The sequence below is a fragment of the Vicugna pacos genome, chromosome 2, assembly GCF_048564905.1.
Source record: "Vicugna pacos chromosome 2, VicPac4, whole genome shotgun sequence".
Taxonomy (NCBI): Eukaryota; Metazoa; Chordata; class Mammalia; order Artiodactyla; family Camelidae; genus Vicugna; species Vicugna pacos.
In genome coordinates, this window is record NC_132988.1 from 121,246,101 (window position 1) to 121,260,545 (window position 14,445).

Genomic DNA, 14,445 nt, shown 5'->3' on the forward strand with positions numbered 1-14,445 from the left:
AAAATGCTGTCATCAGGAGGACCCGGCATTCACATCAGAGCTCCACCACGTACTGGCTGGGTGGTCCTGAACATGTAATCAGTCCTCACCAGCCTCAGTTTACTCATCTGTAAGGTGGTGACTTCTGCCCTTGCCCTGCCCTCTGGTCAGAAAGCCTTTTGAGGCAGGGGGCCCTCCAAGGCCGAGAGAAGGAGCTGGCCGCACCTCCACAGGCCTGACGTGTGGGTCAGGCCCCTGCCCTCCACACAGAGCACCTTGGTCTCCCACAGGCTGAAATCACTCCCAGTTGTTGATTTTTGTTTGTTTGTTTTTGTTTTACGTTTCAAGAGTTTAAACCTCACCTTTGCATCTGACTGACCTCCTAGCTTCAAACCAGGCCCAGTGCTACATGCTCTTCATCTCTGAACTCATGAAGCTTACAAAACGGATAATCAAGCCAAAGCAGTGAAAAGCCCTGTAAAAATCTTTGGTTTTTACCTCTGGTAGGTCGGTCCTGGCTTGACCTTGGTGAATGGGCCGCTGACCGAGTTGACGCTGCTGGGAGGGCGAAGGCGCCTTCTGCCCGTGGCGCTGTCCGCGGTGCTGAATCTGTCATCGGGCGCGCGCTGTCCGCGGTGCTGAAGATGCCTCTGCCGCCTGGCCGCGCGGGGCTAGTGCCCTAGTGTCCCAGAGCTGTAGTGTTCTGGAGGCAATCAGAAGCCCGCATTCCCTCCCTCCTCCAGTGTCCTGAGTGTGGAATTCCCTTTCTGGAGCAGTCAGGAGACCCCAGGAGACGTATACTTTAGAGAAGATGAGGAAGCCAATATGCAGAAAGTTCCCCGTTCATTTGCCAAATCTAAGTAAGCAAAAGCGTTTGCCATGGGGCGTTCGGAGGTGGAGAGGTGAGAGGAGGGAGTCTAGCAGCCTTCTGCCCCCAGGTCTCCACCTCTAACTCCTGTACCCTTCCCACAAGTTCACAGGAAATTGGCCTCTTCAGAAAGAGCACAACGTCAGCAGCAGGACCCAGCTTGGAGCTGAAGTACGCATTTGTAGATGGGGATGGTAACCCTTGCCCTGTGTAGTTCTCAGGACATGTTGGGAGGACCCAAGGCAGTCTGGGTTGGGGCGCGATTTGCATGAAGCAAACATCATCCAAAGTTGGGGTTATTTATCCATGTGCCCTGGAGCCCCCTGAACACTGCTGCCCCTCCAGGTGCAAGAAGAGAAGGGAGGCCCCCCACCCCCACCATCATGTACAACAAAAGCTGTTACCTTGTGATCCTTTGACCCTCGAGAGGAGGATATAGTGACCTTAGAGGTCACATGGGATCCAACCCCACAACTGACAGATGAAAAATTGAGGAGGGAGTTCATGAACACATGATGAGTTAGTGGCAGAAGCGGTGAGGTGCCCTTCCTGCTCCTGCCTCCCAAACTTCTGAAAACTCCAATGCTGAGGAGTGGATACTGGCCATGAGTTGAAAGGGCTGGATGCTCAGCTCTCTCTCATCCTTCTCCCTCAAACACATCTCCCTTCCCTCTTCTGCATAATCTTAAGCCCTCACCCATTCATTTTCCCGGGTCCATTTCTAAGGCCTTTTACCACCAGTCTCTCCCTATTGCCCCTTGTCAATTCCTGCCTTGACACACTCCTCCCCAGCCCGCCAGTGAACCCACCTGGTCCTGACTGATGTGCAGTGGGTGGGGGCTTAGCAATGAAGGGGTGTTTCCCTTCCAGTGGGTAGGTTGAGGCATCCCCGTCTCATGCACTGATTTCACCTGTCATTGCCCACTTGGGGCCCTGCAAGGGAAACTGGTGACTTGGAGATAACCCGATATGGCAGATGGGCAGAGATTGCACAAATGAGGGTCTAATTGACAATCAATTGTGATTAGGAGTGAAGGACATCTTTATAGCCCCAGACACTCTGGGTTGAAGTTGGGGAGAGGGGAGGTTGTTTCCAGGTATCTGGGAGAGGAGAGGAGAGGGTTGTTCCTTAGAGGTGGGGGAGAGGTGGTGCAGGAGAGGATGAGATGACCTCCCTCATCCTTGTCCACACACAGCACCCCCTCCACATGGGAAAGTGACCCGAGGTCCCCTGTGTAGCTCTGAAGGTCCCCCTCACACCCCACTGCCCCACCCCTCCTCCCTGGGGCCAGACTGCAGGCTTGGCAGTTCACACCCTGCCTCCTGCAGCTTCCATTAGAATGCTTCGGGACGGGGTGAAAGCGGAGGGAAGGACCAAGGAAGGGAATCAGCACCTGCAGACTCCAGGACAGTCCCAATGCTTTCGTGCAAGAAGCACACAGCCTGGGGGCAGCCCACACCTCTCAGCAGGGAGAGAGAGCACTTTGCCGTGCTGAGTGCGAGTGTGTGCTTGGGAGAGGAACACCGTGTGGTTGTATATTATGGTATATTATTCCATCATGCTTATTACATACCATATTCAATGTACTCTATTCTACTTGCTATGCTTTAGTGAGAATCACTATACGTTATACTACATCTACATTATATAAAACGTCATTTTATGTGTGTTTGTGTTCATGATGAACGCGAGTTGTACCGAGAGAGCTCACATTTCTCTTCCTCACGTGTGTGTTAACGGAGGTGAGAGAAGACCCTGACCCCCTGCCCACCCAGCAGGGCGTGGGGGTTTTGACCTGTGTTTGTGCCTCGCCTGGTGACACGCGGTAGGGATCAGCATGCACTTGAGGGGCTTGTGGTACGATGTCACGCTGAGACTTGGCCACCCAGAGCCAGGTCAGAGCCCAGCCCTTGCGACCGGCCCCTTAGGGCACCACCCAGCAGCTGTGACCTGACCCCCACCAAGGCGCCAGCTCAGGCGACAGGCGACCTGTGTGCCCCTCCTCACGGAAAGGGTTGGGCGAGTTGCCAGCACCAGCGCAGCTGGCAGGGCAAAGAGTGAGGCTGACTGCAGCGATCTGAGCGTACTTGTGGGGCACGAGCTCCAGCCAGTGCGCCTGGGTGCTCATGAATGGATTTGCACTTGTGTTTGGTGCGTGCTGGGGGGTGTGTGTGAGTGCGTGTGAATGCGTTTGCACATCTATACTGAAACTTTGCGGGGGGAGGGGTAGAGAGAGCCTAGGAGTCCCAGCAGGAAGGCAGGGGTGGGAAGGAGATAATTACCTCTCTGTGACGAGAGATTATCCACCCTCCTTCCCCCAGAGGTGATTTATAATTTAAAGATAAAGAATAATCAAGTCCTGGCAAGGAAGGACACAGTGTTGTGGGTCTGATTAGAATCTCGGGACCGACCAGCAAGTGGGGGAAGGGACGGTCTGGGGAAGGGGAGGTCTTGCCTCCCCCACCCGCTCCCATCCCAACCCCCGCCCCCGCCTCCCTGAGGCTCAGCATGTCCGAGCTGGGCCCAAATTACAGCCAATCGGTCCCCCATTATTTCTCCCAACTTTTAATTTCTGCTTCCAAAGGATCATTGCCCGCGGTAATTGCAAAGGACCCGTCCTTGTGCGCAGAGCAGGCTCCGGGGACCGCAGTGTGAGGCGGCGCACACCGCTCGTGCGCACGCCCGCGCGCACACACACCCGCCACACACAGCCGCTCACCCTGAAGACATTCGCACGCGCGCTCCCACCGCCGGCTCCCACCTGGGTCCCAGCAGCGGCCGGTGTGCTCGGTGGCGTGTGCAGGGAGGAAGGAGCAGCGGCGGTCCCGCCCTCCGACGCCGGACGCCAGACGCCGGCTGCTCTCTTCGAGGGCCGAGGGCCTCAGGGCCCTTCGGAGAAAACCTCGCCGCTGTAGACAAACGTGCGCAAATAGAGACCCGGCCCGAAGGACTTATTTCTCCGGGCATGGGAAGGGGAGTTTGCCTTCATGTTTCCCCTTACTTGAATCGAGTTTTGTGAAGGCCTCCTGTCGTTTGTACGATTTTTCGGTCCACATTTTGGGGGACGGAGACCGGAGGGCCGGTCGGCCTTCTCCATTTTCGATTCCACTTTTAATTAGCCAACCTAGGGGCCGCCGGCCCCGCCCCCAGCGAGAACAGGAGGCCAGACCCTAATCTGACGACGCAAAGAGGACGGGGGCGGGAGGAGATGGTGGGCCAGAGACCCTGAGGAAGGGAGACCCCCGAGACGCGAGGGGAGACCCTGAGCGGAGTGTCAGAGAGAGGCAGGGCCGAGATCCACGAAACGCCTGGGAAGGGGCTGACGACGCGGCGAAGATGTCGAGAGTCAGCCCGCGAGGACCCACCCCTCGCCCCGGCCGCCGAGGGGCGCTGGAGACTCGGGAGCCGGCTGAGCGTCAGGGCCCCGCGAGCCGGGAGCCGGAGGAGAGGCCGGCCGAGCGCCGGGATGCCCCCGCCAACTCCTAACGCGCACCCCGGAGCCACCGCGGCCCCTCCGCAGATTGATCCCGCAATTATTTAAAGCTGGGGCTGTCTCCTCCCCCTCCACCCGGGAGGCGGGAGCTCCGTTTCCGGACGAGCGGAGGCGCAGCGAAAACGCCGCTAACCGCGACAGCCTCTCTGCGGACCGCACTCCGGCTCCGGGCTGTGCGTCTGTCGGTCGGACCCAGGCCTCCATCCGTGCGTCCCGTGAGGGGCCCGCCTCCTCCGCCCGGGACCGTTCGCAGCCAATTAGGCGCGCGCGCTAACGAGGGCGGCGGAGCCCCGCGGCCGCCTGCGGGCGCACGTGTGTGCAGCGAGTGGGCGCGTGGGCGCCGCCGGCGGGGCCGCCATAAATGAGCGGGCCGGGCGCGGCGGGCTCCTGAGGCGGCGGTGGAGGCAGCGCCAGGCAGCAGCGGCCGAGCAGGGGGCCGCACCGAGAGCCAGCCGGGCCGCGGCCGCCTGCGCTAGACCGTGCGGCGGCGCCCGGGCCGCGGGGGATGGGAGCCCAGTAGCCAGAGGGGCCCGAGCGGCTGGAGCGGCGGGAGGCCGGCATGAGCGCAAGCGGCCCGGTCGCTCCCGGGGACGGCCCCGCGCTGCCACCGCCGCCGCCCGGGCCCGGCCCGGGGCCCGCACCACCCGCTCCCGCCGCCGCCGCGCGGGACGCCATGGACGGGCGCGCCGAGCTGCCCGCCTTCCCCCGGGCCGGAGCCCCGCCGCTCGCCGCCAGCGACACGGTGGCCGCGGCACCCGAGGGGGCTGGGGCGGCCCGGCCTGCCCCGCCACCGCGCCCCACCTCCTTCTCGGTGTTGGACATCCTGGACCCCAATAAGTTCAATAGCAGAAGACGCCGCTGTGTGCTGCTGGGCCCCGTTGCGCCCTCGGCGTGTGCCCCATGCGCCCCGGCCCCGTGCGCCCAGGCCCCCGCCGCCCCGGGACGCGCGCCGCCCTCAGAGGAGCTGGAGCGCCGCGCCCTCGCCGCCGCCGGAGGAGCTGGACCCGGCACCGGAGCTGAGTCGCCGCGTGAGTAGGACACGGCCGGCGCCGGGTCGCGGGGGCAGGCCGCGTCTACGCGTTGACGCTCCCGGGGCCCCTCGGCGAACCTGGCCGGCCGGGTGCCAAGGCTCCGTGGAAAGTTCGCAGCGCGCGGGGCTCGCACCGGCCCGCCCGCGGCCTCCGTTCGACCCGGACTCCGGGACCCGCACCACCCGGTGCCTCCCGGAATGGCTCCCCCGGGCCGGGCCCAAGGCTGTGTGTGCTGTAAGGCTGGCCCGGGTTTGGCGACGCGCGTCTCTGGCACTGGGGACTAGTAGGTGGCGGAGGAGGGGGGATCGTGCGGAGCTGCTGGCCGAGGACCTCCCCACTCCCGCCGCAGCCTCCCGAGGCCTGCCTCCCTCCTTTCCTTTTTTTTCCTTTCTTTTTTCTCTCTTTTCTTTCTTTCCTTCTTTCTTTCTTTCTTTCCTTTTTTTTTTTGACGAATCAGACTAATTGTGACAAAACGCTGGTTATCTCTGGAAAAACAATTAAATCCCTTCGATTACAGTTAAGGGGAAATGTGCTTAGCGGCGGAAAGCGGCCGGTAATGGGGCGGCCCGCGCCCCCGGCCGGGTCGATATCCCATTACGGCTGCATGCATATCTCTTTCAAGCACCTTGCAAACTCCCCCCGAACATCTAAATTATAGGGTCAAAATTCGGATAATTACTCGATTAAAACCTATTACACTTATTAGGGGCCGCTATTGATCGAGGATTGCATTCGACCAGCTCCTGATTGCTTTTGGTGCCCCCTCCCCCGGCCCTTCCTCCCTCCAACTTCCTGGGCCCTCTGCCTAGCAGGGACAGGTATGCAGGGCCGGCAGGGCTGGGGCCGCTGTTTTCGGGCAAGGGGCCTTGGGGCACCTGCCCTGGGCTTCCCCGGGGTGAGGCCGAAATGAGGGAGGAACAAACCCCCGCTGGCTGGGGGGAACCCTTTGGGCTTTTGGCCTGGCCAGGGTTCTGGGAGTTTCTGTCCCGAGCTTCCACTCAAGTGGGGAACTCATCCCTGGCAGAAGGCCCAGTTTATTGGTGGTTCAGGGAGGGAGCTGGGTCAGGTCCCCTCCCTCCTCTGGGTGGCAAGGCGCTCTCAGGGTCACCTGGGAAATGGTCCCCGCTCCTGCTAAGGGCTGTGGATGGGGGCCAGGACACCTGCCCTGCTGGCCTCCGTACGGCGTCTGTGTTCGCCCTGGACGAACCTTCCAGGACTAAATTTGGCCTTTATTCCTCGGTTCTCAACTTGACAGTGGCCTTAGTGTCCGGCTGGGTGGCTCTGTGTAGGGCACCTGCCCTGGCTTCTCTCATGGTTCTGTGACCACCTGTGGGAACAGGGGCTGCACAGAGGCACCCCCAGGCCCTGACCAAATTTCTAAGATTCAAATTGCAGGGTCCTCTGCTCGGAGGATCTGGAGCTGCTGCTCAGACAGCTGGTGGGAACTCCCATCTTGGCTGGTCTCAGCACTGCTCTGGACCACCACCGACAAGGCCAAGTCAGGACCTCCTAGTCAGGACCAGCCCAGACTCACTGGGGCCTCAGCGGAAAGGCCAAGGGCGGCCAAGTTATGGGGCCCCAAGTCTTGAGGAAGGGATGGGGGCGAGGGCGGTGAATTTGGTCCTCAGAAGTCGCCTCCTTGCCTTCAGCTCCGACCCCACTCCCAGGTCTCCTGCCGGCTCGTAAATGCCCAGTAATTGGCTGGCCCCACGCCTTGCCATAATTGGAGGGTAATACATGCCGAAATAAATTAAATGGCCGTTAACTAGTTTGTACATTACACAAAGTGAGTTTAATTAAGTTTGTATCTGCCCCGCAGATCGATGGGATCTCTCCTTCCTTGTACACCGGCAGCCCTGCCCCGCTCTGCTCGGGCAAAGGCGCGCGGCTCCGGAGGTGGCGGGCCCGAGAGCCTCTGGAGAGAAGGAATGAGCAAGGGGCCGAGAGAGAAGCGCGGGCGGGCGGGTGAGAAGGAAAGGAGAGAAGAGAGCAGGGAAAAGAAAGCTAGGGGAAAGGGGCTGCGGCAAATGAACGAAGAGAAACAACGGACACAGGAAAGGGACTCGTTGCGGGAAGCAAGCCGGCCGGAGGGGCGGAGCGAGCGGAAGGGAGGGCGCCGGGTCCTAACTGTCCCGTCCCCGCCCGCAGACGCCGGCGACCCCTGCAAGGCGGACGAGGCCGAGGCCAACGGCTACAGCAGCGGCGGCGGTGGCCGCAGCCCGAGCGCAGACAGCGGGGACGAGGCGCCCAACGACGACGAGGACGAAGACGAGGCGCCCGAGGCGGGGGCGGTGCGCAGCACGGAGGCGCGGGGAGGCGGCAGCAGCCTCGGGGCCCGCGGGTCGGGCTGCCAGGGCGAGGCTGAGACGCCCCTCGGCGCCGTCGACGAAACCACGGCCCCCGGCCCTCGCGGGAACTCGCCCGGAGCCCCGGGCCCGCCGGGGACCGCGGCGGCGGCGGCGGCGGCGGCTGGGGGCGCGGGGACCACCCCGCAGGGCGCGGCGGCGGCGGCGGCGGCTAAGCCCAAGCGGAAGCGCACGGGCTCCGACTCCAAGTCCGGGAAGCCGCGGCGCGCTCGCACCGCCTTCACCTACGAGCAGCTCGTGGCGCTGGAGAACAAGTTCAAGGCGACGCGCTACCTGTCGGTGTGCGAGCGCCTCAACCTGGCGCTGTCTTTGAGTCTAACCGAGACGCAGGTGAAGATCTGGTTCCAGAACCGCCGCACCAAGTGGAAGAAGCAGAACCCGGGCGCCGACACGAGCGCGCCGACCGGCGGCGGCGGGGGACCGGGGCCGGGCTCGGGGCCCGGCGCGGGGTTGCCCGGCGGCCTCAGCCCGCTCAGCCCGTCGCCGCCCATGGGCGCACCGCTCGCCATGCACGGCCCGGCCGGGTACCCAGCGCACGGCCCTGGCGGCCTGGTGTGTGCCGCGCAGCTGCCCTTCCTGTCGAGCCCGGCGGTGCTCTCGCCCTTCGTGCTGGGCTCGCAGACCTACGGCGCGCCGGCCTTCTACGCGCCGCACCTCTAAGTGTGGCTGGGGACCGGGCAGGGCAGCTCCGTGCAGCTCTCGCGCCCCTGAGACCGCGGCCCGAGGACTCGAGGGTGCCCGCAGGCCGGCTCTTTTGTAAGGCTGCGGTCGCCGACTCTGTATATAGCCGGTTGCTACAGGAGAGTTTTAAATTTATAAACGACTGTACGCGAGCCTCGGGCCTCTCAGAAGCACTTTGCTGAACTCAATCAATAAAACGCAGGAGGCCGTGCCCGCCCCCCACCCCCAGGCTCCCTCTCCGCCCTGGCGGGGTCCTCCTCACTGCCCTTTCGTGGGGACATCGGCGTGGCCCAGGCGCCCCGCGATGCTTGACCAAGCACGGGGCTTGGGCCCCAGTTTCCCCGGTGTTCCGTGGCCAAACTCACCCTGTCCTGGGGTGCCAGGTCCCCCCACCCGCTTAGGGCTGGGTGCACGTTTCAGCGGCTGTGTGGGCTGAGGCCCCTCCAAGAGCCCTGTGTCCCCACGCCTTTCCTTTGCCTACCCCAGGCCCCGTAGCCTCGGGGACATCCTCTCCCCACTCCAAGTAGCCTCAGGAGACCTTGGGGGTAGGGAGAGCCTAGCAGGATTGTGAGGGCGAGGGCAGTGCCGCCCCTTCCCTTCTCCCTGCTTCACGCTCCAGCCCCACTCCCCCTCAGCTCTGCCACTCCGGAGCGCCAAGCCAGCCAGCGTTGGCTCCTGTTGGGTGCACCCGCCGTTAGGCACCATGAGGAGGGAGCTCCTGCCGCTTCCCAGAGGAGGAAAGCTGGTGCTGGCCCGGGTTGAGCCGCCTGCCCAACAGTGCCCGAGCAAGACCCTAAGCCCAGCCTGCAGGAGTCCAGTTCGGCCCCCTCTCCTCCCAGCCCGCAGCCCTGCTCTGGACGAGGTCCCCACTCGGGCTCCTGGAGACCTGGGAGCCTGGGGCAGCCAGAAGCAGTGGTGCCCGGCCAGGTAGCTGCTTGGATGTGAGAGCCGAGCTCGAGCGCGGGGATGCGGGCATTGCCGTGCAGGGATGAGGGGTCCCCACTGCAGTGCCACCCTGCCCTGGAGTGGGCTCATACATTGCCAGACGACTTGGTGGGGCTTTGGGCCTGCCTCGCCATGTAGCTGGTCCATGGCCCACCCCTACGCCCGCGGAGGGGCCAGCCACACTGAGCCCGCGCCCCCTCCAGGTGTCCTCTGTGTGCAATGAGCAGGCTCTCAGAAAGACTCGTCCCTGAGCTGGTCAGCCATCACCAGCCACTGTGGGCAAGGCTGGAGCTGAGGCTGGGGTTGGGAGCAAGACCACTGGCTGGGTGGGAGTGGAAGGGGCACCTCCGCCATCACTGGTAGGCAAAGGGCAGGGGAGGAGCAGCCCGACCACTGGGCACATGGGAAGGGCCAAGGCATTGGAACCGTTCTGCCCAGTGCTACAACCCTGCCCCCTGGACCTCCGGCAGGCTGCCCCTCACTTGCCACAGAGCCGGGTCCCACCCCATGAGCCACCCCCTCCTCTACTCTCCTGATCAGCACAGAAATTCTCTAAGTAACCCTCCTGGGTTACCAGCCCAGGGGCTGGACAGTCCCCATCCAAACTGCACAGCACCACCCAACCTGTGGGCAGCCCGTGTGTCCCCGAATCTAATAGGATGGATGCTGAACGGTGGGGTGGGGACATCCCTGGTTTCATCACTGAGGCCTGGACCTCCAGAGTGTAGATGGCCAACAGAGGAGCCCCAGAAGATTCCAGAAGGCTCTCGGCCTCAAAGCAGATCATCAGCATTACTGTGCACTTAGCCGGAGCAGACGCCAGAGGCTGCCAGGCAGGAAGCCACAACCTCAGTTCTGGGAGCTGTGGAGGAAGACACACCCATCAGGACCTTGTAGGAGCCAGGTCTGTCGGCCAAGGACCCCGCCCCTAAGCCACTTCTCTGAGCTTGGCGGGGCCTGCAGGAACAGAGGGAGAGGAAGGGGGAGATGGCACTCCTCAGTTCTTCCTGCCACACCTGCAACCCCTCCACAAGGCCTGGCCCTTCAACGTCCTCTGCAGGGGAGGGGGGGAGGAGGAGGGAGGGAGTTTCAGACAGATGTGCCAGCCCTGGCCTCCTCCCTTTCTCTACCCTACATCCTGCCTTCACTCCCCAGGGTCACCCAGAAACACAGCGGCCACACCTTTGGACCCTCCAACACCAACCCCGGCTCAGGCCAGGGTGCGGGGAAGCATCGCCCCACCACCAAGTCTGCTCCATCTCAGGCTCCCAACTCAGCCCCGAGCTGCTACCACAGCCACACAGCAGGCCACGTGCCAGGCACGCACAGGGCGCTCAGGGCTGTTCCAGTCCCTCTTGGGGGCACACCTACTGTGTGCTGGGCCCTTGTGGGTATAGACCTGTGTCAGCCCATCAGAGCATCCCCACACACACCCCTATCCTGGGGCATCTGTGCTGTGGTTGACTGCATGTGGTCACCTGGGAGGAAAGAGCCAGGGCAGTTATGGTGTTGCTGGGGGCAGCCACACCCCTGGCCCCAGCCTGGGTGCCCCTGCTCCCTCTCAGAGGCGCCCAGATCAGGCCCAGCTCCAGCCCCAGCTCCCCAGCTCACTGTCCTACAGTGTCCTCAGAATCCGCTAGGCACCTGGGGGGAATGGGGGTGCTGGCTCCTCGGGCTGTTCCCCCAGGGACCTGAAGCTAGCCCCCCGACCCTTGCTCCCACGAGGCTTTGGGACCCCCCTGCCCACCCAGTTCTCAGTCTGGGGTTCCTGAGCCAGAGGCAGAGGTGAGTGGTGGCCTTGCTGGTACCTCTGTCCCCATGGTCCCACCCTGGTGTCAGTGCCATGAGGCCTGTCTCAGCCCCAGAATGTGAGTGCACTCTGGGGAGGCCCCCCTCCAGTCCCTAGGACCAGTCCTGCCCTCAGACAGCATCCACCGCCAATCCTGGAATGGCACCCACGGAGTTTCCGTCACATCAGAGGAATGAGAAAGGCACAGGCTCACCTGGAGGCCTCCTTGGAAAGCTCCCCTCCCCACGCCACCCCCAAGCTCCTGCCCAGGGACCACTGAGCCCAGTCAGACAGAGCACCCCGTGCCCAGCCCTCCACCCCTCCTCGTGCCCAGCCCTGTGGGTCCCCTGCTGTGTGTTAGGACTGGCTTTGGTTGCATGAGAGAGAAAATCTGAATGAACAGAAGTTGAGAGGAGATTGTTTATTTTCTCTTGTGTGAGGGCATGCTGGCCTTTGGTGGCCCTGGGCAACTATGACACCTTCTGAGCGTCCTTGGAGAACCAACTCTGTTCAGCTCTCCACGACCCTACGCTGGCTGGGCTGGGCCCTCATCCTCATGGACCCACATGGAGGGTGAGGCTCCAGCCATCACATCCGCATCCCAGGCAGCAAACAGGAAGGGAGAAAAGGTGAACCACCCTCCCTTTCAAGGAGGTTTCCCGAAGCCCACGTAACACAGCTGCTCACATCTCATTGGCCAGAGCCTAGTCACATGACCACTCCTAGTCAAGGGAGGTTGGGAAATGTGGTTTTTCACCTGGTTGGCATCTCAGTCCTGGTAAAAAAGGGAGAATGGGTGTGGAGGCTGCTAGCACACCTGCCACCCTTGCAAAGTACCCTAGTAGCTTTGCCTTTTCCCTGCCACCTACCCAGCTATTCCGTCTGGGCATGTTGGGGACTGGTGTCTTAACCAGCCATGGTCACCCTTCCAGGTGGACGGTCGCCTGGCCAACCTCCCACCCTGTGTCCACCCCTCCTCACTGTCGCCCCCACTGCCCCACCCCCACAGCAGTCTCATGGCACCTGCTCCGTCCTGCCACAGACTTCCCTCCAGTGTCACCCACCCCCACCAGCTGCATCAGCGTCCACACACTCTAGTGTCTCCACCTGACCCTGTATGGCTTCCAGCTGCCCCTTGTGTGGCCTCCTGTCAGCACCAAAGTTACCAAAAGAGCTGTCCATGCTCGCTGTCCCCCTGGGCTTCTCCACTCCCACCTGGCACAGCTCTCCATCCGTACAGCTCCCTGGACAAATCTGCTGCGACTCCCTGCTGTGGACGCTGCCGGTCCCTCCTCAAAGCCTGGGGCTCAGGGACCCATGGCACCCACCGCTGTCCCGCAGAGGCCAGGGTGAGCCCAACCAGCCCAGCCAAGCTCCTCCCCAGCTTGGATCACGCCTCTCCCCCACCTCACTACCCACACCATTGTCTTCCTGCTCCCCACCAGCCTGGCCTTCCTGCCCCCGTCCCCACGGTCCTCTCCTCTGTGGCCGCTCCTCCAGCCCACCCAGCCCTCCGCACACCAGTGGTACCCCCCAACTCCCGCATTTCCTCACTGGTGACCACGTGCCCCTGCTCCTGGTCAGCCAGCCTGACCTACCATGCCCCCTATCCCAGGGTGGCATCGAGATCTCCATCCCGGGCCACTGAAGTGTCACTCAGATTGGGGGGACCTTCCCTTGCCACATGCAGGAGCAGGCAAGGCCTCATGGAGGGAGTGGTGTCTCTATGGGGGAGGGCAGGGCTGGACACAAAACCTGGGGACAGGCAGGTGGGTAACAGCAGGGAGGGGTCAAACAGGCCACTCTCAGGGATGCAAGGGTAGGATGTCTGTGGTGGTCCTGTCCATTCCATGCTCCCCCACCCTGCAGGCAGGCCATAACTCCAGGATGCTGTGTCCCACCCCATCCAGACAGCCCTGTGCAGTGGCCCGTCTGGAGTAGCCCCTGCTGGGCACTGACCCGTCCTTTCTCCCTCTTAACAGGACACAGGGGCTGATGGTAGCTGGGTGCCTATCCCCAAGATAAAGACTTTTCCTACTTTCTGGGAAGTTGGACGCTGCCATGTGACTAGCTCTGGCCAAGATGATGTCAGCAGAGAGTGGGCTGCTGGAGGCATTCCCAGGAAGATGCCTCACAGGAAAGGGCTGAGCCTGAGGCACATTCCCTCCTCCTTTCTGCAGACCCAGACCTAGCTCCTGATGGCTGGAGCTCCAGCAGCTACACTGGGCCAAGAGGTAGCCTTGGGGATGCAGAGCCTGGGCTCTGATGCTGGGAAGGGATGAGGCCCGATGGCTAATGCAGCCTCCTCACCAGCCTGAGCACCGTCTTAGGACAGAAGCACATTTAAACCCTCATGTCCTCAAGGCACCGTTACTTGCAGTTTTCCGCTCTGTGAGCCAATGCTGACTGACACCCGCTGCCGTGACAGCTCTGCCCTCCTCTCTCCCGCCATCCCTCTGCCACTCCCTGGGCCGGCCCCTACCTGTTTGGCCTGGACAAGGGCCTGGCAGGATTCCACCCCATGCCCTACAGCAGTCACCGTGGCCCCAGGCTGGAGCCAGAGCCCTCAGCCCCATGTGGAGGCCCCACTCCTAACCCCTCCACTCATGGCTCCAGCCCTCTGACCTCCTGAATGGAGCCAGCTGAATGAACTCCAGCACAGCCTCCCCCTGGTGCATAGCCTGGGGTCTGAGCTCTGCTCTGCCTACAGCGCCATCCAGTGCGGTTCTCATCTCCCCTGGGGTTTCCTCACCTGTGCACCTGGGTCACACCTGGCTCCGCTCCATCAAGAGTGCTCGATGGCTCCCTACCTACCCAGCAAACTCCGGCAGCCCGGCCTGCGATGCAGAGCTGCCCCTCTCTCCTCTGGGCCAGGAGCCCCTTAGGAGTGGTCCTTTCCCAAGCCTGCCCAGGCTCAGGGAGAGGTGCGGTGGGCAGGGCTAGCTGGGCAGCGCCAGGCTAGCTGGGCAGGGCCAGGCAGCTGCACAGGGACGGACCACCCCTCAGGCAGTCCGCCCCGCCCGCCCGTGCCTGTCTTTCTCGGCCTGGGTCCTTCCCAGCCTGCCCTGCACTGGGGGGCCCTGCTCTCCTGCATGCAGGTGCACTCCTGTCCACAGGGTACAGCTGTGCCCTGTTGGCTCCAAACCCCCTACAGTCCCAGGCACCCCACCACCACCCCTTCCTGCCTCTTGGGGACCCAAGCAACATGTGACCAGTACAGGTGGGGAGGGGTGCTAAGGGCATGGAGGGAGGGGGTGGAGCTTCCCTCTGCCTCACCTGGGGCCTCTGAGCA

The 14,445-nt window shown here is 62.8% G+C and overlaps 1 protein-coding gene across 1 annotated transcript; it reads left to right on the top strand.

Moving 5' to 3' along the window:
- Positions 1-4,900: 4,900 nt before the first annotated feature.
- NKX1-1 (NK1 homeobox 1) lies at positions 4,901-8,398 on the top strand. The gene is made up of 2 exons (XM_072974515.1): positions 4,901-5,369; positions 7,521-8,398. Exons 1-2 carry the CDS (start codon positions 4,901-4,903, stop codon positions 8,396-8,398), a joined length of 1,347 nt encoding a protein of 448 aa, XP_072830616.1.
- The last annotated feature ends 6,047 nt before the right edge of the window (positions 8,399-14,445 follow it).

What these genes read in the sequence shown, in the direction of transcription:
- NKX1-1 (XM_072974515.1), top strand. Translation starts at nt 4,901, where the DNA reads ATGAGCGCAAGCGGCCCGGTCGCTCCCGGGGACGGCCCCGCGCTGCCA. An exon ending in CACCGGAGCTGAGTCGCCGC is followed by an intron (nt 5,370 to 7,520) that starts GTGAGTAGGACA and finishes CCCCGCCCGCAG; the next exon opens with ACGCCGGCGACCCCTGCAAG.